The 13,689-nt window shown below is 41.2% G+C and overlaps 1 protein-coding gene across 1 annotated transcript in view; it reads right to left on the reverse strand.

Annotated features, from left to right (window-relative positions):
- ADAMTS14 (ADAM metallopeptidase with thrombospondin type 1 motif 14) overlaps positions 1-13,689 on the reverse strand; it is a 602,768-nt gene that overhangs the window by 215,778 nt on the left and 373,301 nt on the right. The window contains exons 9-10 of the mRNA XM_078640432.1: positions 12,707-12,839; positions 11,540-11,653 (exon numbers count right to left, since the gene is read on the reverse strand). Coding sequence (XP_078496558.1) covers positions 11,540-11,653; positions 12,707-12,839 — 247 coding nt within the window. The remainder of the gene's footprint in view (positions 1-11,539; positions 11,654-12,706; positions 12,840-13,689) is intronic.

Raw genomic sequence — 13,689 nt, forward strand, 5'->3', positions numbered from 1 at the left:
TTCAGTGAGTTTGCTAATTGTGGGCAGCAAAGAGATAGGGCGATAGTTAGCCCAATCGTCAGGGTTGAGGTTGGGCTTCTTCAATAGCGCCTTTACTCTTGCGTGTTTCCAGTGGAGGGGGACTTCTCCAGCTGAGAGTGAAGTATTGATCACCTCCTTAATCACCGGGGCCACAACATCAGAGACCAGGTTGAGCATGGTGGGGGGTGCTACAACCGCCGGTGAACCTGATTTAAGGTTACTCAGAAGTGATTGAACCTCCAGGCAATCAAGAGGGGGAAATATCTCAAGGAGATTCAGTTCAGAACTAGGGGGCGGGGCTAATATCCACGGTGTATCATGGAAAGTGGAATAGATATCTGTTATTTTTGATACAAAGAAATTAGCTAATTCTCTGCAGCGTGTATATGCAAGACTGGGATCAGCAGTGGGAATAAGTGGGGTAACTAAAGACTTAAATATTTTAAAAATTTCCCTGGAAGAGCTGGAGGCAGAGGTAATTTTTTCCTGGTAATACTTGGATTGAGTAGATTTGATCCCCTTTTTATAGTTGCGAAGAGCAGTCCTGTAGATATCCTTACTGGCTTTAAGGTAGTCTTTTCTCCAGAGCCTCTCTTTCTGTTTACAGAGTTGTTTAAGGGTTCTAAGCTCTGGAGTGTACCAGGCTTTTTTGTTTGCTCTGATACGATGGGAAAGCTCAACCTTAGGCAGGGTCAGGTCCAGTGATTCCTCTAACCAGAGATTATAACAATCGTTCGCGTCTGAAGGGTCATTGCTAATTTCAGGTACAGTTTCTGAAAGATTGAGTGTCCATTTCTCAGTTACTAATTTAGACCAGGGTCGTCTAGTTTTTTTTACAAAACAAGCCTGGCCTGTCTGTTCCCGGCGGGTAAGGGAGAAGGACAAAAGAGAATGATCGGACCAGGGGATTGAAATAGAATTTATAAACTCGAGCGAGGTTAGATTGGTGTAACAATGATCCAGTGTGTGTTCTGCTTTGTGTGTAGGGCCGTGAATAATTTGTCTAAGTTGGACTGTGTTTAATACAGTCAACAGATTCTGACAGATCGGGGTATCTTATTTATCTAACTGGATGTTGAAGTCTCCCAGCACCGTAAAATTAGGGGTGTTGCAGGATAGATTAATGACTGAACTTAACAGGTCTTCACAAAACTGTCCAGTCGCCCCTGGAGGTCTGTAAACCAGAAGGCCCGAAAGAGAGCATGTAGGGGAAAGAGTGGGAGAGAACATCATACACTCTGCCCCAGGGATGAGGATTTTCTCTATTCTACAGCTTGTAGATTTTTTATGCACTATGACAATCCCTCCTCCTCGTCCATCCATCCGATCTTGCCTTACCATAACATAATTCAAAGGGAGGGCCCGAACAACATCAGGGTCAGAGCCATAATTAGTCCACGTTTCTGTGAGGAAAAGAACCTCAATGTCTGAGTCCTCCAGTAACATGGAAATCTCTAGGGCATGTTTAGGTAGGGATCGGCAGTTCAGCAGAGCCAGTGAGAAAGGGGGTTGCTCAGGGGGCCTTATATCTGGGGTGAAGTGATAATGGCAGCCCAAGCAGGACTCATGATCCTTATAGGTGTCTAACAGGATACAGGTCGGTCCGACCTTACCTCTTATAGGCAGGAGTTGATTTCTGTCGTATGAGATCAGAGGTCTGTTAACAAGTAAAGAAACAGGGGAACTGTTCCCTGGGCCCGGCATGGCCCGGACGGGCCCAGACGGGCTTGCCTTAGGCGTGCCTTTGGCGCGCCCGCTGCGCCCGCCCGCCCGCTGCACGGGCGAGATCCTCCAGTTCATTTTATAAGAAAAAAAAGGGCGGGAAGGTGGCCTGACAGCTGGTGCGGGGATCGGAATTCCCTCACCTAAGATGGCGTTCCTCCGTTCTTTTCGCCGCCCCAGAACCTAAATCGTTCTGGGCGGGTACCAGAGTTCGAGCCCAGTGAGTGGCAAGACAAATACTCAAATCAAGTTACAAACACAGTAAAATATTCACAAAGGATTATGGCAATTATCCACAGATAGTTATGGAGCTAACCCCCGGCTTTCCGCCTCAGGGGACAACAAATTAGAACACAGGTCTGTGCTGGCGCGCTAGCGAGGATTAAATAGCCAAGCAGGAAGGCGGCCTGACAGCTGGTGCGGGGATCGGAATTCCCTCACCTAAGATGGCGTTCCTCCGTTTTTTTTGCCGCCCCAGAACCTAAATCGTTCTGGGCGGGTACCAGGGTTCGAGCCCAGTGAGTGGCAAGACAAATCCTCAGTTTTAAAATCAAGTTACAAACACAGTAAAATATTCACAAAGGATTATGGCAATTATCCACAGATAGTTATGGAGCTAACCCCCGGCTTTCCGCCTCAGGGGACAACAAATTAGAACACAGGTCTGTGCTGGCGCGCTAGCGAGGCTTAAATAGCAGAGCAGGAAGGCGGCCTGACAGCTGGTGCGGGGATCGGAATTCCCTCACCTAAGATGGCGTTCCTCTGTTTTTTTTGCCGCCCCAGAACCTAAATCGTTCTGGGCGGGTACCAGGGTTCGAGCCCAGTGAGTGGCAAGACAAATCCTCAGTTTTAAAATCAAGTTACAAACACAGTAAAATATTCACAAAGGATTATGGCAATTATCCACAGATAGTTATGGAGCTAACCCCCGGCTTTCCGCCTCAGGGGACAACAAATTAGAACACAGAAAGAGGCAGAATGAAGGTCAGCAACCAGAAGAAAGAGGCATAATAAAGGTGGGAAACGAGCAGCAAGAGGTAGAATGAAGATCAGCAATGAGCAGAAAGAGGCAAAATAAAGGTGATATATGTGCAGAAAGAGGCAGAATAAAGGTCAGCAATGAGCAGAAAGAGGTAAGATAAAGGTGAGAAACGAGCAGAAAGAGGTAGATTAAAGGTCAGGAAAGAGCAGAAATAGGCAAAATAAAGTTGAGAAATGAGCAGAGGTCAGAAACTTGCAGGAAGAGGCAGAATAAAGGTCAGTAATGAGCAGAAACAGGCACAATAAAGGTGAGAAACGAGCAGAAAGAGGCACAAAAAGTCAGAAACTATAAGAAAGAGGCAAGATGAAGCTGAGAAGCGAGCAGAAAGAAGCAGAATAGAGGTCAGCAACGAGCAGAAAGAACAAGATAATGGTAAAAAAAACTAGCAGAAAGAGGCAGAATAAAGGTCACAAACAAGCAGAAAGAGGCAGGATCAAGGTCAGCGATGAGCAGAAAGAGGTAAAATAAGGGGCAGCAATGAGCAGAAAGAGGCAAAATAAACATGAGAAATGAGCAGAAAGCAGAATAAATGTCAGAAATGAGCAAAAAGAGGCAAAATAAAGGTCAGAAATAAACAAAAAGATGCAAAATATAGGTCAGAAATGATCAGCAAAAGGTAAAATAGAGGTCAGAAATGACCAGCAAGAGACCCAATAATGGTCAGGAGTGAGCAAAAAGAGGCAAAATAATGGGCAGAATGAGCAGAAAGAGGCAAAATACAGGGCAGGAGTGAGGAGAGAAGAGATAGAAAAATTAGCGGAGGAGGCACAAAACCGAAGGCAGTAGAGGGTAGCGAAATGCAGGCAAGCTTGACAGGGGGACCGTTACAGGGAGAGCTGGCACGAGGACCTTCTCCTGTTTATCACCTACTTTTTTTCCCAAGCATCCACTGACAGACCCACTCATACACTCTTGCACCCACTCACACACTCATGCACCCACTCACCGATCTCTTGAGCCCCAGGGACCAGCACCTCCCCGGGGCTTAATATGAATAATTAGCGGGGCAAAGCAGGCCCCCTTGCCCAAGGCGACAGGTGTGGTGGTTCAGTGGACTAATATGTCAACTGCAAGGGCCTGTATTTAACCTCATGGTCACAGGTTTGAATCCCGGCTGGTCCACTCAGCCTTTCATCTATCTGAGGTCGATAAAATGAGTACCATTGAGTTTGGTAACTATAAACATCTGTTATTCAGTGCCAAGATATCTAGAGGTGAGCGTGCGCTTTTCAAATACAGATGTTATGTTAAGGAACCACCACCTCCCTGATGCAGCAAGCAAAACACATGTGTGGTGGGGTTGTATATGGCCCTGGGGACCACTACCTCCTTGTGCCAGCCCATGAAAAGAGACAGGGGGGTTTTGTGGTCACATCCTTGGAGCCAATAATGGCCCTCTGGAATGCCACCCCCAAGGACGTCTCCTGCTATGTCATAGGGTGCCCACCCTCGGGACATAGCTGTTTGCTTTTGCTTGGAGGGAGCAGTGACAGCTCCTGACAAGGAAAAGCAAACACTCCAGTTCCAGTGGACAGGAGCAGTCAGAGTACTCCCCTCCCGCTGGAAGTGGAGATTTCATCTCTTTCCCTGCCTACATACCTACTGGCAGGGGAAGAGATGAAAGTATTTCTCCTGCACACAGGGAGCTGGGTGCAGCATCAATGCCAAATCCCGCTGGAGGCAGGGAGCCAACTGGCACCGTGTTGGGGGAAAGGTCAGAATGGAGCAGTAAGAGGCAGAATTAAGCTGAGAAACGAGCAGAAAGACGCAGAACGAAGGCTTTTAACAAGCAGAAAGAGGCAGAATAAAGGTCAGAAACAAGCATAAAAAATAGAATAAAGTTAAAAAACTAGCAGTAAGAGGCCGAATAAAGCTAAGCAACAAGCAGAAAGAGGCAGAATGAAGGTCAGAAATGAACAGGAGCAAGCACAATAAAAGACAGAAACAAGCAGTAGAGTCAAAATAAAGGCAATAAATGAGCAGAAAGAGGCAGAATAGAGGTCAGAAACGAGCAGCAAGAGGCAAAATAGAGGTCATAAACAAGTAGCAAGAGGCAGAATAAAGGCCAGGAGTGAGAAGAAAGAGGCACAATAACAGTCAGAACTATCAGAAAGAGGCAAAAGAGAGGTCAGAAAGGCAAAGTAGGGGTCAGAAGTGAGCAGCAAGAGGCAGAATAATAGTCGAGTGAGAAGAAAGAGGCATAATAATGGGCAGAACAAGCAGAAAGAGGCAAAGTAGAGAGCAGGAGAGAGGAGACAGGAAAACAAGCAGAAAATGAGTGGAGGAGGCACAAAACTGAAGACAGAAGAGGTTAGCGAACTCCAGGCAAGCTAGACAGGAGGACCGTCACTGGAGGAGCTGGCATGAGGACCTGTTCGCGTGTGCCTCTCTACTTTTTTACAACACACACCCACTGCCAGAACCACTCATACACTCATGCACTCACCCACTCACAGACCCACTCACACACTCATGCACCCACTCACAGATCCACTCAGATACTCACACACCCATAGACAGACACACTCAGACAATCATGCACCCAATCACAGATCCATTCAAGCGCTCATTCACCCACTCATATTTATAAAAAAAAAGAGGGGGTGCATGTGGACCCCCCTCCATGGGCTCTTTTAAACCCCTGGGACCACCTCCTCCCTGGGGCTTAATATGAATACTTAGAGGGGCCACATGGTTCACCCACACCCAACAAGTAAAATACATGTGGGGGGTGTATACATCCCTGGGGACCACTACCTCCTCTGGCCGTCTCGTGAAAAGAGAAGGAGGTGGGGTCATGGGGTCCCCCTCCTGTAGCCCATACTGGCCCTGTGAACCGCCCCCCCCGGATGGCGTGGAAGCAATGACAGCACCCACCAAGGAAAAGCAAACACTCCTGTTTCTACCAACACACCCGCACCTCATCAAATGGCACAACCAAAAAAAGATCTCCGGCAAAGAGCCCCCTTGAGGGTGCCCATCGGGCATTGCAGCGCCAGCCTGTCGAAGAGCTTGCCTAATGATGAGGCATGACACCCACATGGGTGTGTGTGGACACTTGCTCCTATTGGAGCATCTCCAATCCTCTGTAAAACCCGGCCTACACACTTCCATTTCACTGCTGCACTATTGGAATTGCACACTCTTTTTGATACTACTTGATATAGCAAGGAGCCTGGATGCTGGTCCTTTATGCGGATCACTGAAATAATATCGACTGACAGAATATCGACTAGCAAAAATATCGAGGAAAAAATATCTACAGACAAAATATCGAGTTTGTATCTACAAACAGGTAAGTACAAAAATATTGAGTACAAAATATCGTTTACAAAAATATCGACTTTATTAAAAACAGTGTTAAATTAAATTAAAATAAAAAATTAATTACTAAAATATACTTAAAAATACTTAAATTAACTTATAATAATTAAATAATTAATGAAAGTTATAAAAAAAATGTACAATCATATTTGTTCAAACATATATATATATATTAACATAATATAATTAAATAATATCCAATGTTATTACCGTACGATAGCATATGTGTAAAGAATACTATTCCCAATCCACAGAGTGCAACTGTAGGGAAAGCGTTGGAGAGCGTAGGGGTAAAAATTACTGTTCCCACTCCAGTGGGTGCAACAGTGAGGAAAGCGTTGGATAGCGTAGGGGTAAAAATTACTATTCCCACTCCAGTGGGTGCAACAGTAGGGAAAGCATTGGATAGCGTAGGGGTTAAAATTACTATTCCCACTCCAGTGAGTGCAACAGTAGAGAAAGTGTTGGATAGCGTAGGGGTAAAAATTACTATTCCCACTCCAGTGGGTGCAACAGTAAGGAAAATGTTGGATAGCGTAGGGGTAAAAAATACTATTCCCACTCCAGTGGGTACAACAGTAGGGAAAGCGTTGGATGGCGTAGGGGTAAAAATTACTATTCCCACTCCAAAGAGTGCAACAGTAGGGAGAGCGTTGGATAGCGTAGGGGTTTAAATTACTATTCCCACTCCAAAGAGTGCAACAGTAGAGAAAGCGTTGGATAGCGTAGAGGTCAAAATTACTATTCCCACTCCAGTGGGTGCGACAGTAGGGAAAGTGTTGGATAGCGTAGGGGTAAAAAATACTATTCCCACTCCAGTGGGTGCAACAGTAGAGAAAGCGTTGGATAGCGTAGGGGTAAAAATTACTATTCCCACTCCAAAGAGTGCAACAGTAGGGAAAGCGTTGGATAGCGTAGGGGTTTAAATTACTATTCCCACTCTGAACAGTGCAACAGTAGAGAAAACGTAGGATAGCGTAGAGGTAAAAATTACTATTCCCACTCCAGTGGGTGCAACAGTAGGGAAAACGTTGGATAGCGTAGGGGTAAAAACTACTATTCCCACTCCAAATGGTGCAACAGTAGGGAAAGTGTTGGATAGCGTAGGGGTTAAAATGACTATTTCCACTCCAGTGGGTGCAACAGTAGGGAAAGTGTTGGATAGCGTAGGGGTAAAAAATACTATTCCCACTCCAGTGGGTGCAACATTAGGGAAAGGGTTAGATAGCGTACGGGTAAAAATTACTATTCCCACTCCAAAAAGTGCAACAGTAGGGAAAGCGTTGGATAGTGTAGGGGTAAAAATTACTATTCCCACTCCAAAGAGTGCAACAGTAGGTAAAGCATTGGATAGCGTAGGGGTTTAAATTACTATTCCCACTCCAAAGAGTGCAACAGTAGGGAAAGCGTTGGATAGCGTAGAGGTAAAAATTACTATTCCCACTCCAGTGGGTGCAACAGTATGGAAAGCGTTGGATAGCGTAGGGGTTAAAATTACTATTCCCACTCCAAAGAGTGCAACAGTAGGGAAAGCGTTGAATAGCGTAGAGGTAAAAATTACTATTACCACTCCAGTGGGTGCAACAGTAGGGAAAGCGTTGGATAGCGTAGGGGTAAAAATTACTATTCCCACTCCAGTAGGTGCAACAGTAGGGAAATTAAATACTTCATATATTATTTCAAAAAATATAAATTAATATCTATCAAAAATTACTTAAAAGTAATTACGAATTTAATATAATATAATAATTAATCAATTAAAATTACAAATTAAAATTAATTATTACAATTATTTAACTATTAATACAAATTAATTAGAAATTAACAATTAATTATTTCACATTTAAAAATTAATTTACAATAAATTCTAATTAAGTACAATTTAAAAAATGTGTTTTATTTAATTTATTATAAATAAATTACTACCCATCCTATTCCCCTATAAGCCCACAACCCGCTACAGAAAATAAATTAGTAAAATTAACATAATTAGCAATTAATCAAAAATAATTGCCAATTAAAAGTTAATTAATTACCAAATATAAATTAATTAACAAATAATAAAAAATTAATAACAATAAATACATTTACATAATTAATTATAATTAAATTACTTCCCACCCTATTCCCCTATAAACCCACAACCCGCTACAGAAAATAAATTAGTAAAATTAACATAATTAGCAATTAATCAATTGATTAAAATTAATTGCCAATTAAAAGTTAATTAATTACCAAATATAAATTAATTGACAAATATTTAAAAATGAATAACAATAAATAAATGTACATATTTAATTAATTATAATTAAATTACTTCCCACCCTAATCCCCTATAAACCCACAACCCGCTCCAGAAAATAAATTAGTAAAATTAACATAATTAGCAATTATTCAATTAATTAAAATTAATTGCCAATTAAAAGGTAATTAATTACCAAATATAAATTAATTGACAAATATTTAAAAATGAATAACAATGAATACATTTACATATTTAATTAATTATAATTAAATTACTTCCCACCCTATTCCCCTATAAACCCATAACCCGCTACAGAATTAAATTATGCAAAAATTAAAAAATTGAAATGTCATTAATTAAAATTATTTATAACATAAATACACACTTTTAACACACATAATAACATAAATATCACTATAAAAAATCCAATATTATCAAAAAATCGATAATTTTATTAAACTATATTATATACTTCGATATTTTAAATGTCTATATTTTTAACAATCGATATTACATTACTTACCTTAATAACGATATTTTTGATGTCTATATTCTGTCCAGTCGATATTTTGTCCATTCAATATTTAAAACTCGATATTGTGTCCAGTCGATATTTTGACTGTGCACCCCTTTATGCTCCTGGTTCCCCATTCTTTTTTTGGCCTAACTGAGACAACTTGCTGCATAATTTAGATAACTTGCTGCATAATCCTAGTAGCCTTGATAGAGGTAAAGAGAATGGTTTGGGGATATGAATATGCTAACCTGCATTTCACAAGGAACTGTTATTTTACATATTTCCTTGAATAGGTCTTAATTCCATTGAATTTTCTGCATATACACAGTCTTCTCTCTCTCTCTCTCTCTCTCTCTCTCTCTCTCTCTCTCTCTCTCTCTTTCTTTCGCTCTCTCTTCTCTCTCTCTCTCTCTCTCTCTCCTCCTTCTCTCCCCTAGCCTTAATGCAAAAATCTAACAATGAATCTTTCCCAGTGTCTGAAAATAAATATTGTACGCGCAGAACGCATTGCAATTTTTTTTCTTTCTTGAATGCACATTTCTAATTTCCGCACAATGAGCTTCTTCAAAATATGGTTTATAATAATACCCACTACTACGTAAAACACATTTTAAATCTTAGCTCTTTCTCTCTAACAGAAACACACTGATCTCAATTCATTGACAGACTTAACTACAAATTCAGGCAAACAATGAATAGTAAATGGATGATGCTCAAATGCTCTAAATCTTTCTAAACAGCACTAAAATCTATAAATCATATATATAAATATAGAAATATATATTCACTGAAAAAAACATAGGTCACAGGGACATTATAGTTAGGTTCAGATTTTACATACACAAAACCACAGATATTCAACAGTTATAGTTATAATTATCTCAAGAAACTATAACTTGTGCCCTAAGGCAACTATAACTCACGCCTCCTCCATGCACCCTTTGCTCATGAATAATTTTACTGCAACCGTTGCAGTGATATTATTGATTATTTGATAGGATATGTTATCAGTGATATAATATGTGGGGTAATTAGTAGTGCATTGCGACGGGGTGAGTTATAGTTACCTTAGGAAGCTTTGGGTTTCATGATTCATGGTATGGTCCCCTACCATACTCAATAATGACGATCGCATAACCGTATATATTTGATTATGAGATTGTCATTGTGGAGTGCGGTAGGGGACCATACCATGAATCACAAAACCAGCATATTAAGTTCTGCAAGTCTGCATATTTAGCTTATGCCATGCTGTTCTTCTTTGTGTATTAGTTGTAAACACAGCTTTTAAACAGTCCCAGAGTATATTCCGAATTAATAGGCACACAGTGGGAAGCAATGAACATGAAGACAATGATTGATGATCTTGGTGATAAGGTCACGGCCCATCCACCGTAATAACCTTGTACTTTATCTCTGACTGTAGAGCAAAATGTCTGAATCTGTGAGTATTAGAAGGCCCGGGTAAATGCACATTATGCTGGTGGAATCTTGCATAGTTTATGTCATTCCGTGTTGCGCTTGTTGGGCAAAATGTCGGAAACTACACCATGCTTAAGCCACATTATGTAATTTTCTGCCTGTTTAGAGAAACATTGTGAAACAACAGCACACAAGCTGGTGCTGTACGCGTGTTGTGAGCCAAAACGAGTCCTTGCGACCAAAATGGATGCAGAGGTGTATTTTGCGCTTGAAAATAGAACTAAGGGGCATATTATCAGGAGACATATTGCTGCTTTTTCGGCACATAGTGCCGAAAAAGCGGCGATTTTTTTAACTCACTATTTACAAGGACTCACTAACAAGCTTTAGCGCAAGTTTCCTTGAGTTAGCTGCCTTTTTCTTTCTACTTTGCATGTCAGCGATATTTATCGCTAATGACATGCAAAGCAGGCGTTTTCCTCACCTAATCCTCATGGAATCCGTCGCCAACACAACATCGCCCTATTATTAATGCGGATCAAGAGATAAAAATAGCTGCGCTAACCACGGTTATCGCCGGAATTTAACACCTGCTTCAAATTTGACTAAGCATATATTCACAATGGGAGGTGGATTGACATTTTAAGTCCACACTCCCCTATCAGCAAGGTTTTCAATAGCGCACTAACATTATTGCTGCTTTTCTCACGCAAATGCCGATGATCGCCGTCTAGCACTGGAGTGTACATCGCCATTGTGCAAAGCGTTGCTAATACGCCGCTAACACAGCGACCTACTCTAGCGATAGATGGCGATAATGTAAATCGCGCTAAGCGCGATTTGCAATAATTATCGCATGTTCTTGATAATATGCCCCTAACTGTTTACTGTTGGCATACTTTCACTTAATTTTTCCCAAATCTTACGTAATTACGCAACAACAAACAACGTACATTTTTCACACCTTTGTTTATTGTTGCACTTGCTTCCAATGTATGGTTTATTGGGCCACATATATTTTTATATATATATATATATATATATATATATATATATATATATATATATATATATATATATACACACACATACATCTCAATAATTCTTGCTTTGCCATTTATGCATGTGCACCACCAGATAAAAATTGGAAGATGCATCTAGAGCCCAGTTTTGACCTCCGAGTATCATTATATATTACCCCAAAACATGCCTAGAAGAGCAAAGCACAGCACAGAATTGCAGGTACCTTTCCCTGTGCACACTCTGTCCCATCCAGCGGAGGCCCTTTCTTGGTTTTGCAAAAGTAGGGGTTATCTGGATGGCTGCACCAAAGTTGCTTGCAAGGATCAAAGGTCCTAAACTGTGGAAAAACACATCAATTTAGTCATCAGAGCCATTTATGGCGATATTTTCTGCCCTCCCGTATTTCAGCTTCACAACCTATTTTTCTGGCCTTGTGGTGAGGATAGGTGACACTATTCACCGCACTTTCATATTTCGCCTTTTTCTGATGTGGTTGTGTTCTCTTTCCTCAGTTAAACTCCTTTCAGGATTGTTGTTTCAGAAAACCCTCCTGCCTACAGCTTCGAGTAACTTGAAAAAAAAGGTGTACTTACCACATGGTCTGTGCACATAAACGTTTGAAGAAGCCCAAAAGGTTGTTAATTAGTGCGTGTAACCGAATGTGGCTTGCATGCTCGTGGCTCCTTCACTAACGCCATCATGAATACTCTTAGCTTTCTGAGCCAATGTGCACATGATCTGTGTGCATTACACACCTCCATTACACACCTGTTTGCCTTACTACGTGCATACACTATATTTCCAGATGCGCAAAAGATGCTTAACTTGGCCTGTAAAAATATGTGGGGAAAGGCTTTATGGATCAATTCCTGAGGGTGGAAAGACTGACAGATTGGTATTAGAACTTAGAACAACCGCCTCGAAAGAGAGAAAACTGTATAGTGATATGAAAATCCTGTTTCTTCAATACATGGTTGCCTGACAAATGTCTAATACTTGTAAATTAATTTTATTTGCTTGATTGTACAGATTTTAATTCAAGCAGCATAGATTGGGTCTTATTATTTTTTTAATATTTGCATCTGTACTTTTATGGTTCAACGAACCGAAATAAAGTTATTGCTTGCTTGAAAACTGTGCATTTTCTAGAAGGGCAACTCAAATTCCAATTCCCCTTGACAAAAACTTACAAATTGTGTTTAATAAGAAATCCGAACAAACCTGGTCCCTTACACCAACCAGGTCTCTAATGGATCTACACATTACTTAATGATCCAACCCTTACCTTTAGACAGTCAAGCACTTTCAGAGGCAGATTCAAATGGTAATAAGTCATTTAAATAATTATTTTACAAATCCTCTCCATTGCGGCTGAACAAGCAATACTCACCGCAGTGCACATCTTGTACCCCACTCCGAAGTCGAAGCGACACTGCTCATCCATGGAGTAGTTGATTCCTGGAAGCTCAGGCAGCTTTGGCCAATTATGCTTGAAGGGATCATCTAGAAGGCAGTCGTAAGAACTGCAGCAACAATAAGGGATGGAAGATAGATGAGAAGACAGTCTGGTGAGCCCTATGATAGAATAGCGTTCATTTTGTATTTATTGTATGGGTGTAAAGAGGTAATTTCACTTTAAATATATCCCACAATCATCGCAGAGCTTCAAAGGAAAAGGCTTGTGCACATACGTACACCACACTGCTCTGTTGTACCTCATCTAACTCCCACCAAATAATCAAACTGCCTTCCAATTACATGAATAGGATCACCATCCCTGGAAAGATTCCACACTCTCTAAAAACATTCATGTCCACAGTGGTTTCATAACGATCGCCCTCCAAAACCACTGCATATTACCGTCAATAACGACTCAGATGGTTGAGTAGAGCTGTGCTGCAAAGTCAAGAAAAGCTCCCAATGCAGCAACTGGAACCCAACTTAAATAACCAGGGGTGTAGCTACCAATGATGCAGTGGGTACAGTGGCCTAGAGGTATAAGGAGCATGCTGATCCAATGATTGCCGTCTTTTACTACCGAGCTAGGCACTGGGGGTTAGTTGAGGCAGTTTTGTTCCTAAAGATAGGACTCATGGTTCTCTTGCTACTAAAAAGTGCATTCAGAGGAGATTACAAACCTTTTTTCCTAATGTATATTAGTCAGGAGACAATCTGTGACCCTATGCGGATGTCTGCGAGCATTCAGATGAAGACCTGACATGGAAAGAAGGCTGCTATCTTTGCAGTAGAATTCACTACATGTGGACATTTTTGTATAGTAAATTGTGTCCTTGAAGCAACACGGACTGCTTTAAACAAGCATTTGCAATGCAATAGGTCTCGCAGTTGCGAGATTTTGAGCTATTGGTGTTG

The sequence above is a fragment of the Lissotriton helveticus genome, chromosome 5_1 (assembly GCF_964261635.1).
Source record: "Lissotriton helveticus chromosome 5_1, aLisHel1.1, whole genome shotgun sequence".
Classification (NCBI taxonomy): Eukaryota; Metazoa; Chordata; class Amphibia; order Caudata; family Salamandridae; genus Lissotriton; species Lissotriton helveticus.